Source organism: Diadema antillarum, unplaced genomic scaffold, assembly GCF_040938485.1.
Source record: "Diadema antillarum isolate AM-2024a unplaced genomic scaffold, OU_Dant_1.0 scf00000192, whole genome shotgun sequence".
Classification (NCBI taxonomy): domain Eukaryota; kingdom Metazoa; phylum Echinodermata; class Echinoidea; order Diadematoida; family Diadematidae; genus Diadema; species Diadema antillarum.
Window position 1 is genome coordinate 115521 of NW_027271081.1, and position 15502 is coordinate 131022.

The window sequence follows — 15502 nt, forward strand, 5'->3', positions numbered from 1 at the left end:
GATGTGGAAATCCGTGTCCCTTTATATTGAGATCGAAGCCTGGCATAAACCAAAAATAATCTTGTCAACTTCATTCGTGTAGGGCAAGTCTGCGCTTACAGACGGCATGGAAGTGCTAACACTCCTAGTGATTTCACTGTGTTCCGTAACATCCGCAACCAATGGTAAGTTTGATCTACATGTGCCTCCGTATTCCCAAACACCAAAATAGGCCAAAAAAATAATAGATTAAAAAATTCTATATATCATAGAATAAGATACACTAGAGTGGATGGCTATGACTGATAATAGGCAATGATTATGTATTGATGGAAATCTAGCAAAGGCTATTACAAACTTATAGGTCGATAAATGGTGTTAGCGGTTGTAAAGCTGGGGAAAATGATAGCAAGTGATATTTTTTTCTGGTTAAGTGGTTAAAAGCGAATTTGTTTTCTAGCGACACTACTTATATTATCTTCTACAGTCTTCCATCTAAGCTATGTTGTCGGGTTCATTATTGTGATATCAAGCTGGATTTCAATATTTGGATGGAGGTCTATTAACCAAATAACCGACAATATATATATATATATATATATATATATATATATATATTTATATATATTGATTGATTGCGGATGGGGGGAGCTTTTTGATAATAATGTTCTCTTTTTCACAGACATTTTGTTGTTGTTTTGTTCACATGAATTTTTCTCTTTCAACATGTCGCCCTTATAGGCTAATTTCTAATGAAATATCTGTATTAATGTCTTGGCATTTTTATAATCTACATTGTGTAGATTGTATGAGGAATGTGGACTCTGATGAGCTTGTTTTTCTTTTTTTTTTTACATTAACCTTTTGTGTCGTCTGGAAGAAAACTTACGAATTACAGTTTAGAGTTATCACGGCTCATCTTAGTTGTCTCTCAAGGCCCGCGGAAGGCCAATAGGTTTCACTCTCGTTGGTGTGTCCGCCTGTGACTGCCAAAAATGGAGGCGTACATGCGATTGCAAGCAGGACATGAATTTCACTTGGTAGAACACAGGTAATTGTAGCTTAAATTGATGTCTCTACATGTCTGGAGCACCTAAAAGACGTTGGCGGCGGTTATTTTCAAAGGAAATCTCTGCCTGCGTTGACTGGGACCGTCAGTGATTTCTACCAGCAGCACAGCAGTCTGAAGATCCGCCCATCTGAGGAAACCCTTGAGTTTGAGCTTGTCCGGAAACCGCTTCCTTGGAAAGCCTTGCTTGCGACTACCATGTGTATAAGCTCGTTGTAACAGAGCTATCGAGGGATCGAGTCTTCCATGCACATGACGTGGCCAGACGACTGAAGCTGATCTCTGAGGATTTGGGCTTCGATGCTTGTTCTCCTGGCTCTGTCCAGAACATCTTAATTTGTGGTGCGATCTTGCCGGCATAATGCATGATGGCTATACTGTTCAATTTCAATTCAATTCAATTCATTTATTTTCATTCTTCCTTTTTTCTTTCAACAAAAGCATAACACAAGATAAATCAGGTATTACATCATAAACAATAAACACTTGCCTTTGCAATAAATAAATGATATCGATATACATAAGAGCGCATACTGGCAAAAAAAAAATAATACAAAGTCATGCTTCAGTTGAAAAAAAAGGAAGAAAGAATAGAGAGGTCCACTAAAAAGCAAAGCTTGTAGATTGTGAACCACTCATAAAACTTATGAATTAGTTATTTACAAACATTTGTGACAAATATGATATACGACAGGACGGAACAAAACAGAAGAAACACAACAACATGACACAACTTGCCAGAATAGATGAAAAGTATGGAAGGAAAGAAAGAAAAGGAGAGAATGAGAGAATGCCTACACGCTGTTCTAGGTTTTTTGATAATAATCTGTATGTCTGCTGCACATTGTCCATGTTTTGCAGCCGAATAGCAGCGATGAGAGGACTACTGAGTTGTACACCTTCAGTATGGCTGACTGGCGAATGTTCTTGTGCTGTAAGACTTTCACAGGTGGTCAAGTACCAGGCTGGCCCCGTGTATCCTTGATACGATTTCGATGTCCATAGTACCATCATTGGAAATTGCACTACCCAAGTATAAGAAGCCGTTTACATTCTTCAGCTGTATGCCACTGACAGGCTCAGTGGTGTTTGGCTGGCAGAGATCACTGCTTGGTGCGGGCTGAACAAGGACTTCTGTCTTCAGGAGACTGATTGTCAGGCCAAACATCTTGTGTACATGCTTTGGAATGTTCACGATAGCCTTTAGGCGGTTCTCTACGTGCGTCATCAGAGCACAATAATGCACAAACATAACTTCTAGAATGAACCTCTTCAGCACCTGTTTTTCGCAGCAAGACACCTCAGATCGAACAATGATCCAGCTACGGTAATCTGCATCTGATTTAGACAACAAGCTCGAAATATCTGACAGCGTGGAGGACCACTTGTGTGAAGAAAAAGTTGAAATCACTTACACCGATCATAGACACCAGGCAGTCACTAGTTGCTTGTTGTGGATGTCCTATGTTGCACAGAGTCTTCTCGGCAGTTTGTAATGTTGGAAGCATTCGTTATAGTTTCTGTTGTCAGAAATCAACTACCATTCAAGCAGCTTTTGAGACCCTTTGCAAAATGGTGGATTCGCACCAAACCGCCGATCCACCATAAAACTAAAAAGAAAAAAAAAAACAGTCCGAGAGCACACACACCACCACCATTAGCAGCTCATTTCCACCAATATTGTTGTTTCCACCCTATCATAGTTTCCACCCTATCATATCATCTGCATTATCAAATTCCTTGACCACCACATTAATATTCCCACACTGTCGACCGTCCCTACCTCCGCCATACTTTCTGGCCACCAGCGCATTGAGCACAATGACACTAAGGGTCGCAAAAGCAAACGCGCCATCTACCGTTCAAGATGGACCCTACCAATGCTACAGAATCAATTAAATATCTACAAAAACAAGCAAACAAACAACAAACACCAACGACAACGAAACCCTCGATCCAAGTGATCTGGATGCTTCTAACAATTTAATCATCTGTTCCTTGTATCATCCACTTTCGCTGAAAATGTCATCTAAATCTGTTCATAACTTTGAGTTATTAGCAAACAGACAGACGGACAAACAAGCGAACGCCTGCAAAGGCATTACTTCATTAAAAGGTAATACATTTCGAATAAACCTCTAGGCCCGAATTTACGAAGGTGGTACAAATGAAACCATGGTTTAAAACATGGACAAAAACCATGGAGCGCCAAGTGTCACACGGAATATTCTTTTACGAAATTGGTAATTTCGTCGACAAAATTACCGTTTCGTTGACAAAATTATCATTTCGTGGACGGAATGTTCATTTAGTTAAAAAATGTTGTAATTTCGTTACAAAATAGTTCATCGACGAAATGACTGATTTCGTAACGAAATATTCCATGCGACACTTGGCGCTCCATGGTTTTTGTCCATGGTTTATGGTTTCATTTGTATCACCTTCGTGAATTCGGGCCCTAGAGTCAATTGGATTTTCGTGCCATAATACATGTGCGTGTGATTTGCTTTGACATTAACAGAAAAACCCTGGATCAGTAATTTATACGGTATTCCTTAGACGTGTTTTAAACAATCCAGCAAGCAAACGGGAGATGGCGCTAACATCTTTTAATTCCAGTGTGAGTTGGGTATACTACTAGAAGTGTTTCCTAAATCAGGCATTTCAGGAAACATCTTGTTTTTAAATTTGAAGCAGGAAGACACGAAATTCAATAAGCCTTATGATCACTTGGCACGCAGAGCAGCATGATGCATCCACCTCCTGACATTCTTTTAGTATTATTTTGTAACTGCAATGAAATCCCAGTTAGACAATTTTCAACTCGGACATTCTTGATTGTTTTTTTCTCGTCTTTTTAAAGTGTTACAAATAGGCCTAAATATATTCACACGAATGAATAGACCAAACCATTCGGTAAAGTCGTTGCAAGTACAAGAACTGTATTTTAGATGCAAACACAATACTGCTGTATAGACGTTTGAGGAATGTCACTAGGTGCGGAAACAAATTTCTTGGGATCATAGATTTTTGAATACGCCATAAAAATTAAACCCAATTATGTTTTTTTTTTTCTCATCGCTTTAGTATAGTTTTGTAATTCTTACCTTCAGGCTTAGTAACAATTAGATTTAAAGTATGCAAAAATGAAGATACTAGTTAGAAACGTGATAATTCCGTAATTGAAAATTTCGTAACATCAGCGTCCAACACTGTCCTTGATATTGTAACATTATAAGAAAGAGACATTGCATAATATGATGATAATAGTAAGACAGGGAGAAATCAATACAGGGTACATATGCAGCCTGCCTAGATTGGGCCGAAAGTGATAACGCCCCTATCATATCTTTGTATTACTTGCTTGTCACCAATTTGCTTTTTTATCAAATCTATATTTAGTTCGCATTGTTGGTGGCAGCTCTTCACGTGAAGGGCGAGTGGAGGTTCTGATGAACGGCGTGTGGGGAACTGTGTGCGATGATTACTGGGACATGCGCGATGCTGATGTCGTCTGCCGAAGCCTTGGATTTGGAGGTGCTAGGGCGGCACTAAAGGCAGCCACCTTCGGACAAGGCTACGGTTCCATTCTCCTTGATAATGTCCACTGCAGAGGAACAGAAAATAGTATCTTTGACTGTACACACAATGGCAGGGGAAATCACGACTGCTCGCACACAGAGGACGCCGGTGTTATTTGTCTGCAAAATGGTATTTCAAACAGGCACAATTCACGTAAAGAGTTTTACGAGGTTTTTTTTTTTCTCCCTACATAATCGAACATAATAAAACAAATGCACAAATGTAACTTAAAAAGGCAATATGATGTTGTTTGATCGTGGACTCATCAGTCACTTAATCATACATAAGTTTGTTAATCAGTTTATTGTAGCGAAAGCATATTGATACATTCTAGGTCTGTCTGTTCCAATGTAGGCCTATATGTCGGCGAAAAAAATCTGTTCATAATGAGCGATGCCGAGTCATGCTCTTTTAGCACCTGTTGCCAAAAATGTGCGTGTTTACAGACGTTATTTCATTCAATGCAAATACACCATGCAGTGAATGTTATTGGGTAAATGTAGGCTTGATTTGCAAAATGTATAATGTATTAAAGCATCGTACTACAGATAGTAACGAGTTTGAATTCAAAATGGGCGAGTCATTTATTTCAACTTCCTTACGAAATGCCTATTAAGGAAAAAAAAGTAGAAAGCTGCATTAGAAGTAAGTAAATATGCCACTACAAATGCTCATTACAGTGTATATGCGTTTTGTTTTTGTTTTGTATCTTAATACATATGCAGTTCGTCTTGTTGGTGGCGGTTCGTTCTATGAAGGTAGAGTTGAGGTGCAAGTTGGAGGTGTCTGGGGAACCGTGTGCGACGACTCCTGGGACATCACCGACGCCAACGTTGTCTGCAACAGCCTCGGGTTCCCAGGGGCTTCGGAGGCCCTCCACATCGCCACCTTTGGTCAAGGCCCTGGGCCAATCTTCCTTGACGATGTTGAGTGCAGAGGATATGAATCCAGCCTTTTTAACTGCCCACATGCAGGAACTTGGGTGCATAACTGTGTACATCGAGAAGATGCAGGGGTCAGGTGTAATATCAACGGTAATATCACACTTGTTTTGCCGAAGAATTTCCGTAGATCAATACAAAGACACTGAAACTCCAGCAAATTTCGAGCAAAGTTTGGAAAATCATCATTAAACATTTTTATAGGAACACAAAACACTGGCAATTTGAGGTCCCTTTCTACGCCTTTATAACCTTAACTAATCTCGCTTGTAGTTTTGAATTTGCGACAGAAATACATTAATCTTTACAGAAACTGAGTACATAAATTAACATTATAATGCACAATTAATGAAGTAAATCAGTTTGAGTTATGTGAGGAAGATGGAAATAGGAAAGAATGCCAAAAACGCAGTGCTTGAAGGGTGCATGTAATACAAATTAAATGGTTAATAATGTGTTATACATGCAAAGCGGAATTACAAAATTCAATTACATGAACTAAGACTTGAAAAACCTTATAAACCCTGAACAAACAACCTGACAAATCAGTAGTCATACAGAAGAGAAGGAAGAGAGAGAGAGAGAGAGAGAGAGAGAAAGAAAGAAAAAGTTAGAGATTAAGAAACTAATCAATTATGTGTTGTCAAGCTATTGAAAGAACGTAGTTGAGGGGTAGTTGATGTGATCCCATTCATTACTACTTTTGAAAAGAAGACATGAATATATCAACCACTTGCCTTCCATCAAATCTTTGGACCAACAAAAAGGCGTCATCTTTTGCCTCCTTTTCCAAAACACGGAAATTACGCAAAAATAAGTAAATCAAGATGAATTTGAGGGAATTTCTTTCAACGATCTCACCATTCATCCTGAAATATAATGAATATCCAAAAGCTTACTTCAAAAAGCCTGAGTAAGTTTGTGAAAGATATAACTAGCTGAGATTTTTGTCTTGACGGCGTGGTTTGTCGTCATTTCTTTGATACCCGTGTATAAGGTTTGGATCGTAAGTCGGTAACAAGGGAATTTCTAGGTATATATACGTGTGTGTTGTTGTTGTTTTTTTAAGCGAGAAGCAGATGAACAAGCAGAATTACATGCAGTTACTTAATAGGCAAAGATAATTTCGATTGCTGCAGTCACAATGAGGATGTTTTTATCAGATCGGACATTTCTTGTTCGTTCTACACGTCATTCAGTTCGACTAGCTGGCGGTCGATCATACTACGAAGGCAGAGTGGAGGTGATGATGGACGGTGTCTGGGGAACCGTGTGCGATGATTCATGGAGCATAACTGACGCCACTGTCGTGTGCAACAGTCTGGGATATCCAGGGGCATCAGAGGCTCTCTCTCAGGCTGCCTTCGGCCAAGGCTCCGGACCAATCTTTCTCGATGATGTTGACTGCTTAGGAACAGAGTCGAATATCTTAGGCTGTACCTACACCGGACAGAGAGCCCACAACTGTGGACACCAAGAGGATGCTGGGGTCAGGTGCAACGCTCAGGGTAACTTAAATTTGTACGAAGCCCTTACAGTACTCTCTGTTGTTGATACTCTTTTACAGATGGATTGAAGGGAGATTTCATGACGTGGTGAAGCTTTCCAGATCAAGTTTGGTATGGTATGGTATTTATTTCCGTATAAAAACAATAAAAACGGGTGGATTGCCCATATTCAGCGTTGCCAACATGGCAACGCTGTTCTTCCATGGGGTCCACAAACAATGAATACAATATACAGTTTAATGGACACGAACAGAATGAAACCAAGGTTTATACAAACATGCAGGTGGAAACACATACAGTAAATTGAGAGAAAGAAAAAAAAAACAACGGATAATGGGAAAATCTTAAAGGCAGTTAGATATAACAATGAACAAATCAAATATGTTTAAATATAAAGTGGAGTGTTTGAAAATATAGGTCCTCAATCATATCTATGCAGTGAAAGAAAAAAAAAGGATTGTTATGAATAGTTACTTTGATAAATTCAGATAGAAATACGTAGTAAACGACTGAAAAGAAACTGGAGACTTGTGCAAAATGCATGAATTGATCTATGACAACATAAGAAAACTAAAATTCGTGGCAAGTAATATTTCAAGGAAAATTAAAAGGGAGGTATTAAATAATGGTATCGACATTAAAGAACAATAATTCAATGGATAAAAACAGGTACAATTTGTAAACAGTTTTTTAAAAATATTTTGAAATATGGAATGGATTGGAGAGCTGATTCAGAATTTCAGATGTCATGAGTTGTGAGAAAAAAATAATAAAATATTATTAACTGATACGGATTGCATAAATACTCATTTACATGGGGTTAAAATCATAAACAAATGACAAAAATTCATGGGCAAGTCCAAAGAATAAATAAAACAATTCGAAATTAATACTGGGCATGCAATTGCAGCATTGAAATAAAAAGAAACAAGTTTAGAAAAATGCTACACCAAAATAGATTGCATCACATTATATTATATAACTTCAAGAAAGACAATTGAGTGAGATTGAATAACAAATATAAAAATATATAGGAACAGCAAGAACGCATCGAAATCAAAGGATAACTTCATGAAAACAATTGAATGAAACTTGAATAACAAGTATGATATACATCTGAAAACAATAAAAACGCAATTAGAGAATCAAATACGATGGTTGAATAACAATTGTTAGCGAGTGGGAAAAATAAAGTGGTTATGGTCAAGATTTGCACAGTAATTGAATAACTTAAAGATTTTACCTCATGGGCTGAAAGAATAAACACAAACAAACGAACAAGAACACATAAATAAATTTAAATTCAACTCTTATGGATTTTGATTCTTTCAGTGACCCTTCGCTATGACAGGGTGTACTGTTTAAGAATTGTCTCATTGTTTTGAAATATCGTATGGCTTTGATTGTGCGCAAACCTACGATAGCAATAGGGAGCTTCAAATTTTCGCGTAGAGGAAAAAAAACTGTTCTGCGCATGCGCAAACACGCTTATCAAAACCTGATCTCGAGCTGTCTGAATTTTCACGTCGGTTCTGGGTCATTTTTGCTTGTGCTCAAATTCACTTCGCAGAGCGCTACTTCATGCAAACATCATATGGAAGCACTAGACCATCTTACTTTGCGTCTTTGCGAAATCTGAAGATACTTTGCAACACCCAGGGAGACAGGAAAATGGCCAACGCAATGATCGTCTAAACGTTCGCGTCGGAAATCTAGAGCTCATTAATGATGATAAGCACCACACAATATTAGTGCGGTGTAATCTTTAATCATCACCTGATCATGAAAACGGAAAAGAAAGGAAAAAAAAAACACCCCTGAAATTTGAAAGATAAAATGCATTCCTCTTTTGCATTGTCGATTTAAAAGATATTTGTGTTTATCTTTGGCGTATCATTATATTATCATTGCATACTTTGTGTTCCCTTCTAGAGGCCAATCGACAGAAATACTTAGTAGATTGTATTCTAGAAAATACTTAGTAACCCGTACTTCACGGACATTTGCAGACTTATGTATAAGAGAGCTATGTAAATTTTCCCACTACCAGTACGGCTTGTTGGTGGCCAATCATCTTACGAAGGCAGAGTGGAAGTGATGGCCAACGATGTCTGGGGAACCGTGTGCGACGATTTGTGGGATATCAACAACGCTAATGTTGTCTGCAACAGTCTTGGCTTCCCGGGGGCCTCTGAAGCTCTCTCGAGAGCGGCCTTTGGTCGAGGCTCAGGACCAATCCTCCTCGATAACGTTGATTGCTCTGGAAGGGAATCCAATCTCTTAAGCTGTCCAGCTATTGGTATCGGAACCCACAACTGTGGACACAGTGAAGATGCGGGAGTGAGGTGCAACGCTCAAGGTGCCATACACATTATTCCACGTTTCCAAGATGTTGATGAATGAGGGGTTTTTTTAATGATAAAGAAGTAACAGTTTGAAATGTTTCAAGGATAATCTTTAGAATGAACGCTGGATGTGCTGCAAAATGCTGCCACATTGCGGAAGGCATCTTAATACAATCAAGGTTCTTGTTTGTTCTGAACTATCTGTTACGTGTTTTCCTCTTATTACTGAAAACGAATAAGCTGATGACTGTTGAGGGGGTAGAATATGGAAGGCAAAGTTTTGAACATCTCAAGTTAAACGAAAGATGTATGGTAGAAACGCTCGACACTGGACTGAAAGGAACCATAAATGAATTGAAATTAAAAATCTGCTTGTTCCAGTTATCATTAAATGAAGTTTAAAGGATATACATTAAATTAAATTAAAATTTTTATAAGATCTTTTAAACTAATCGGATGAGCAGAACGGATAATTTAACTTTAATAGTTTATTGGTTATATTTTTCTGGCTATGCAAAATGCACTGGAAACCTCCCTAGACGAAGTTGCCCATAAGCCATTGAAATAAAAATTAGAGAAAAAGTTTAAGGATCGAAGGCCATAATGGTATTGTGCTTTTTCACTACATAATCCAGTGAGGCTAGTTGGGGGTACGTCGCGCAATGAAGGCAGAGTAGAAGTGTTGCACAACGGTGTCTGGGGAACTGTGTGCGATGATCATTGGGATATCCAGGATGCCAACGTAGTCTGCAGAAGTCTTGGTTTCTCAGGAGCCGCTGAAGCCGTTTCGTACGCAGAATTTGGTGAGGGATTTGGGCCAATCACTCTCGACAATGTGGAATGCCGAGGAACTGAGAGTGACATCTTCAGCTGCCCCAAAGCAAGGGTAGGAACACACAACTGCGGACATCACGAAGATGCAGGCGTAAAATGTGCCTTAGGTAAGGTCAAGCAATTAATGAAAATGTTTTTGTTGTGACAAGATTTCTTCTCGACATGTAGAGACATTTCACGTTTACTTTGTTATTAACATAAAGTGTAATGACGACCACTGCATCTTCTCAAAACAAAGACGAGGAAAACAAAAAGAAAGGAATATGCTAATTTGTTAACATGAATTGTAGTAGAAGAGGAGAAGTCCAATATGCCAAAATAATTGCCGCGGTCACACTGGCAAAACTTCGAGATCTTAAAGATTGCTAAACTTGGCAATGTTTTGCCTGTGTAATCTCGACTATCAACTCTGAAGAAGCAAGTAAATTAAGGTGCCATTTTAATTCGGGCCATCGACAATAGGCGATATCAAAGCGATATGAAGTGATATCGTTCGATACCTCCGATATCAGGCTCTCAGGCTGGGACAGTAACTTCCGGTTATTGATTTGCGTGTGTGCTTTTCTATAGGCGAACTTGCGAGCTTTGTTTTGGATCCAAAGAAATACGTTTGTTTTGACTTTAGTTTGTTTATTTCCCGAATATAACTATCCATTACACCATTGGGTTTTTCTGTGAGGCAGCAGAGTGAACTTCTGGGGGGCGTTTCATGAAGGAACTTGTCGGATAAAATATATGACAAGTCAGTTATATCCGACAAGTTTTGAGAAATTCTTTAGTCTGACTGTCGGATATAATTGACTTGTCGGACATTTTATCCGACAAGTTCCTTCATGAAATGCCCCCCCCCCCCTCATGATGCTAAAAGGAAAAAAACTGGACAAATATCCCTGTTCCGAGCAGTAGAGGTGCACCATATGCACAGGCCGCGAATATTTTTTTCCGTACATGGAACCGCTATATATGGGCCTACTCTCTGTGTACACATGAAACGTATTTATTACTATACGTATTTATTATTATTGTGTGGATCGCGTGTGCTCGCCACGCCGTGGCGCCAGCTGCCTTGGCTGACAATCACGATGCACGATTAATAATGTCCTTAGCGTTTCCATGTACGGAAAAAAAAAATGTTCGCCGGTAGTGCATCGAGCTACCTTGATCGCACGCGTGAAACCGGAAGTTACTCTCTCAGCCTGAGAGGTTTGATATCGGAGGTATCGAACGATATCACTTGATATCGCCTTGATATAGCCTATTGTCGGTGGCCCGAATTCTGCTAACAATGCTGTTTTCCTTATCTTTTAAACATGAAAATGCCACCCTACTATAGAAGAGGTCAAGCATCGACATCAAGATTTTCTGAAATACCTGTAACCATCACTCTGTTCTACGACCTTTGAACTTCAATTCAATTCAATTTAATTCATCCATTTTCAGTCTCTTTTTTTTCAACAAAACATAACACAGAATAAATCAAAACCAGGATCAGAATAAATCAGACATTTCAGAACCGTGGAATCTGAACCTAAGAGCTCCTCTTTCACTGACAACAGAGAATTGTACAAACCTTTTAATTATGATACACACAGATAACTTTGGTGTTCATAAAGCAGAGGTAACCCTTCTGAACAGGAACGTTTGTCATTGGGTTTGTGACTGATTTCAATGATTCAAACAGTGTATATATTGCATCCTACCGAATAGATTGAAATTACTGTCATGAACTTTACGGTACTGCGGAAAAGAGAAAAGAAAACGACCATGTCAGCAGACACAAAATTGTACGCAAGATAATTCAGTTGTGGTTAATATTTAAGAATTTCTACGATGAACTCATCTTGCAGAAAAAAATATCTAAGTAAAGAAAAGTAATTACCGACCGCCTTTCGAGACCATAAGAAGTAGATTTTTTTTCTTATCAAAATCAACTTGTGTCTAGATAGTGATAACTTATGCTGTGCTTTCAGTTAATGATTTGATACAATGTCAAGTTTCTTTCCTTTTTATTTTAAGGAGCTATGGGAAGCGTCAGTGCATCAGCGAATATATCTGCAGTTCAAAGATGAACCTGTAAAAAACGAACAAGTCGACAAACTCTTTCTTTTTTATTCTTGTTATTGCACCAATCAGTACGCCTTGTCGGTGGCCAGTCATCTCACGAAGGCAGAGTGGAGGTGATGGTAAGCGGTGTCTGGGGAACCGTGTGCGACGATTTGTGGGATATCAACGACGCTAATGTCGTCTGCAACCGTCTTGGCTTCCCGGGGGCCTCTGAAGCTCTCTCGAGAGCGGCCTTTGGTCAAGGCTCCGGACCAATCCTCCTCGATAACGTTGGGTGTTGGGGAACTGAGTCGAGCATCCTGAACTGCCACCATGCTGGGACAGGCTCACACAATTGCCATCATTCCGAAGACGCAGGTGTCCGATGTAACCCCCGCGGTAAATTTCGCCATTCAGATGTCATTATGGAGATTCGTGATATATATTTCAGTGAAATCTGCATTTCTTTATGTAAAAAGGTGACATCATAGTTCATTAACACGTTGTGAAAGTCAAGGCATCCCGGTAATATTCGAGTATAGACATTCAGGACTTCACGAGTAAAGGGACTAACATAAGAACCGAGCATCAATATTGTACGACATACATATTATAGTACATAATAGGAGAGTACTTCAATGATACTGCTTATCTGAAATAACGCTCCCGCTTGCTTTCACTGTCAATGCGTTTCTCGCGGCCTAAGTTTTTAAGCACTTTCTACAGGAAAATCCAGGAGAATGCAAGCAAAATTTAACTGCCTTGATACTGTCTAGTTATGCTTTCTTGGATTGATTAACAAACAATTCTGAAATTATCTCTGTCTTTCAACCAAAAACTACAATAACAACAAACACGAAATCTCACAGTTCGTCTTGTTGGTAGTTCGTCATCTCACAAAGGCAGAGTGGAGGTAATGGCTGGTGGTGTCTGGGGAACAGTGTGCGACGACTACTGGAGCATTATCGACGCCAATGTCGTCTGCAACAGTCTGGGGTTTGCGGGAGCTGCTGCGGCTATGTCCAACGCAGCCTTTGGCCAAGGCTCCGGACCTATTCTTTTGGACGATGTTGTGTGCCATGGAACAGAGTCCAATATCTTGAGCTGCCCAAGTAATGCGATAGGATCCCACAACTGCGGACACCAGGAAGATGCTGGGGTTATTTGCAACCAGGGTAGGCCAAATTTCCTTTAAATTTGCTTGACAAACCTTTTGCCGTTGAGCCGTAAAGTTATGCCAGGTGTGATACAAACGTTTGTGATGCAATATCTGCCAGTTTGGCGATGTGTCCATTGCACCTCTCTAGAAATCACCTTTACAGGAAACCAAAAGCCAAAGAAATATGTGGATTGAGTGAAAGCAGCAATATTAGTAGAACACATCAGTGAAAGTTTTAGGAAAATCGGACGAGCAATGCAAAAGTTATAATATTAACAGTTTTGGTGTTGGAACCACTGGATGAGGAGACTACTGGAGGTTTATGACGTCATGTATGAACAAGAAAATAAGAAAATACAAAGGAAATTCCACACACACAAAAAAAATCACTTTTTCGAGAATAATGACAGGGCACTTGATTAACCGCTTTCTACCAGCTGGGGGAATAATTTCCTCCCTTAACGAATATGTCACTATCAGGTTGAAGGAATGTGTAATTTTCATGAAAAATGAGTTTTAGTGGAATTTATCAGTCCGATACTAGTAAATGGATCTTATATGCCTGTTAGCAGTGATGTCATTTAAGCTACGGCTTGTGAATAAAGCTCCTTTTTCTCAGGAATGAAAAAGAAAAGAAAGAAACCAGATTATTGTTCTGCTGTTTTGATGAGTAAATGTTGACAAAATTTCTATCTCATCTAGTACGTCTTGTCGGGGGCACGTCCTCCCACGAAGGCAGAGTGGAGATAATGGTTAACGGCGTCTGGGGAAGCGTGTGCGATGATTTCTGGAGCATCGAGGATGCCAATGTGGTCTGTAATAGTCTTGGCTTCTCAGGAGCTTCGGAGGTCTTTTCTTCTGCATCCTTTGGGGAGGGCTCCGGGCCAATCCTTCTGGACGATGTCTCGTGTAGGGGTACTGAGTCGTCCATCTTGAGCTGTCCCCACGGAGGGATAGGATCCCACAATTGCGGACATCATGAGGATGCGGGAGTACGATGTAACGTACAGGGTAATGTCAGGCGTTCCATTAGTTCACAGCATCGTTCTAGCGATGCACGTTCAATATATTGTTGCGTACTGCAGAATATATCTCTTTACGTACAAATGTACAAGCAGATCACACGATCAAACATAATTACATACCTCTCTCTATCAGGATCAATAAAAACATGTATAGGCTCTTGGTTAGTTTCGGGTTTGTATTCAATATTGAGAAAATGCAAATGATTGTGAGGTGGGAACATTAGAGAATAATTATGTTAACGCTGTGTACTGAATATTCCAACAAATGAAGACAACAGGGAAGACTGTTTCTGTGTATTTTATTCTTATAATATCACACACACACACACACACACACAATCACAAACAGACACACAAATGTAACACGGAAGATGAACCGAGTTGGTTCGTTAATTCCGAAGAATGATTTCAATTCTTATACACTCAGCAAAAAAAGAAAGAAAGAAAGAAAGTGAGCACTTTTTTCAAAGTTTATATTTATCATAGACTTTTTAGCTAAGTATAATGCATTGCATAACAAATGAAAGGTGATTTAATTGGCTATCAACTTGGCAATCAATAAAAAGGGAAACCTTACGCATGAGTAAACACTTTTGTTTTTCTCTTCTCAGGCACAAAAGTAAAAATTGCAAAAATGAACAAGTTGTCATCATACCTAAATGGTTTCTTGTTGCGATAAGAACAAAATACAAATTCAACACAATAAGGAACATGAATTCTGTGGCAAAAATATCCATAATATGATCTTTGCAATATCTGTCATGTCTTTCATGTCTCTCATTGTGTTAAACTGGTCTTTTGTTATCATTATTTGCAAATGAAAGACAATGTATGTCAATTTGTGCAATTTTTTACTTTTGTGCCTTACTCATGCGTAAAGTTTCCCCTTCTATTGACCTACTAGGTTGATAGCCAATTAAATTACTTTTGATATTGTGTGTACTATATTGATTTCCGTCAAAATTTTCTATAAAGATTATGAACTTAAAAAGCGTTTATTTTCTTCTTTTTTTTGTG

The 15502-nt window shown here is 39.0% G+C and overlaps 1 protein-coding gene across 1 annotated transcript in view; it reads left to right on the plus strand.

Moving 5' to 3' along the window:
- The window catches only part of LOC139723552 (uncharacterized), a 157927-nt gene continuing 142425 nt past the window's right edge, over window positions 1–15502 (plus strand). The window contains 9 exon segments of the mRNA XM_071634792.1: window positions 1–164; window positions 4451–4759; window positions 5356–5664; window positions 6771–7079; window positions 9130–9438; window positions 10060–10365; window positions 12392–12700; window positions 13171–13476; window positions 14163–14471. Coding sequence (XP_071490893.1) covers window positions 107–164; window positions 4451–4759; window positions 5356–5664; window positions 6771–7079; window positions 9130–9438; window positions 10060–10365; window positions 12392–12700; window positions 13171–13476; window positions 14163–14471 — 2524 coding nt within the window. The 5' untranslated portion in view covers window positions 1–106.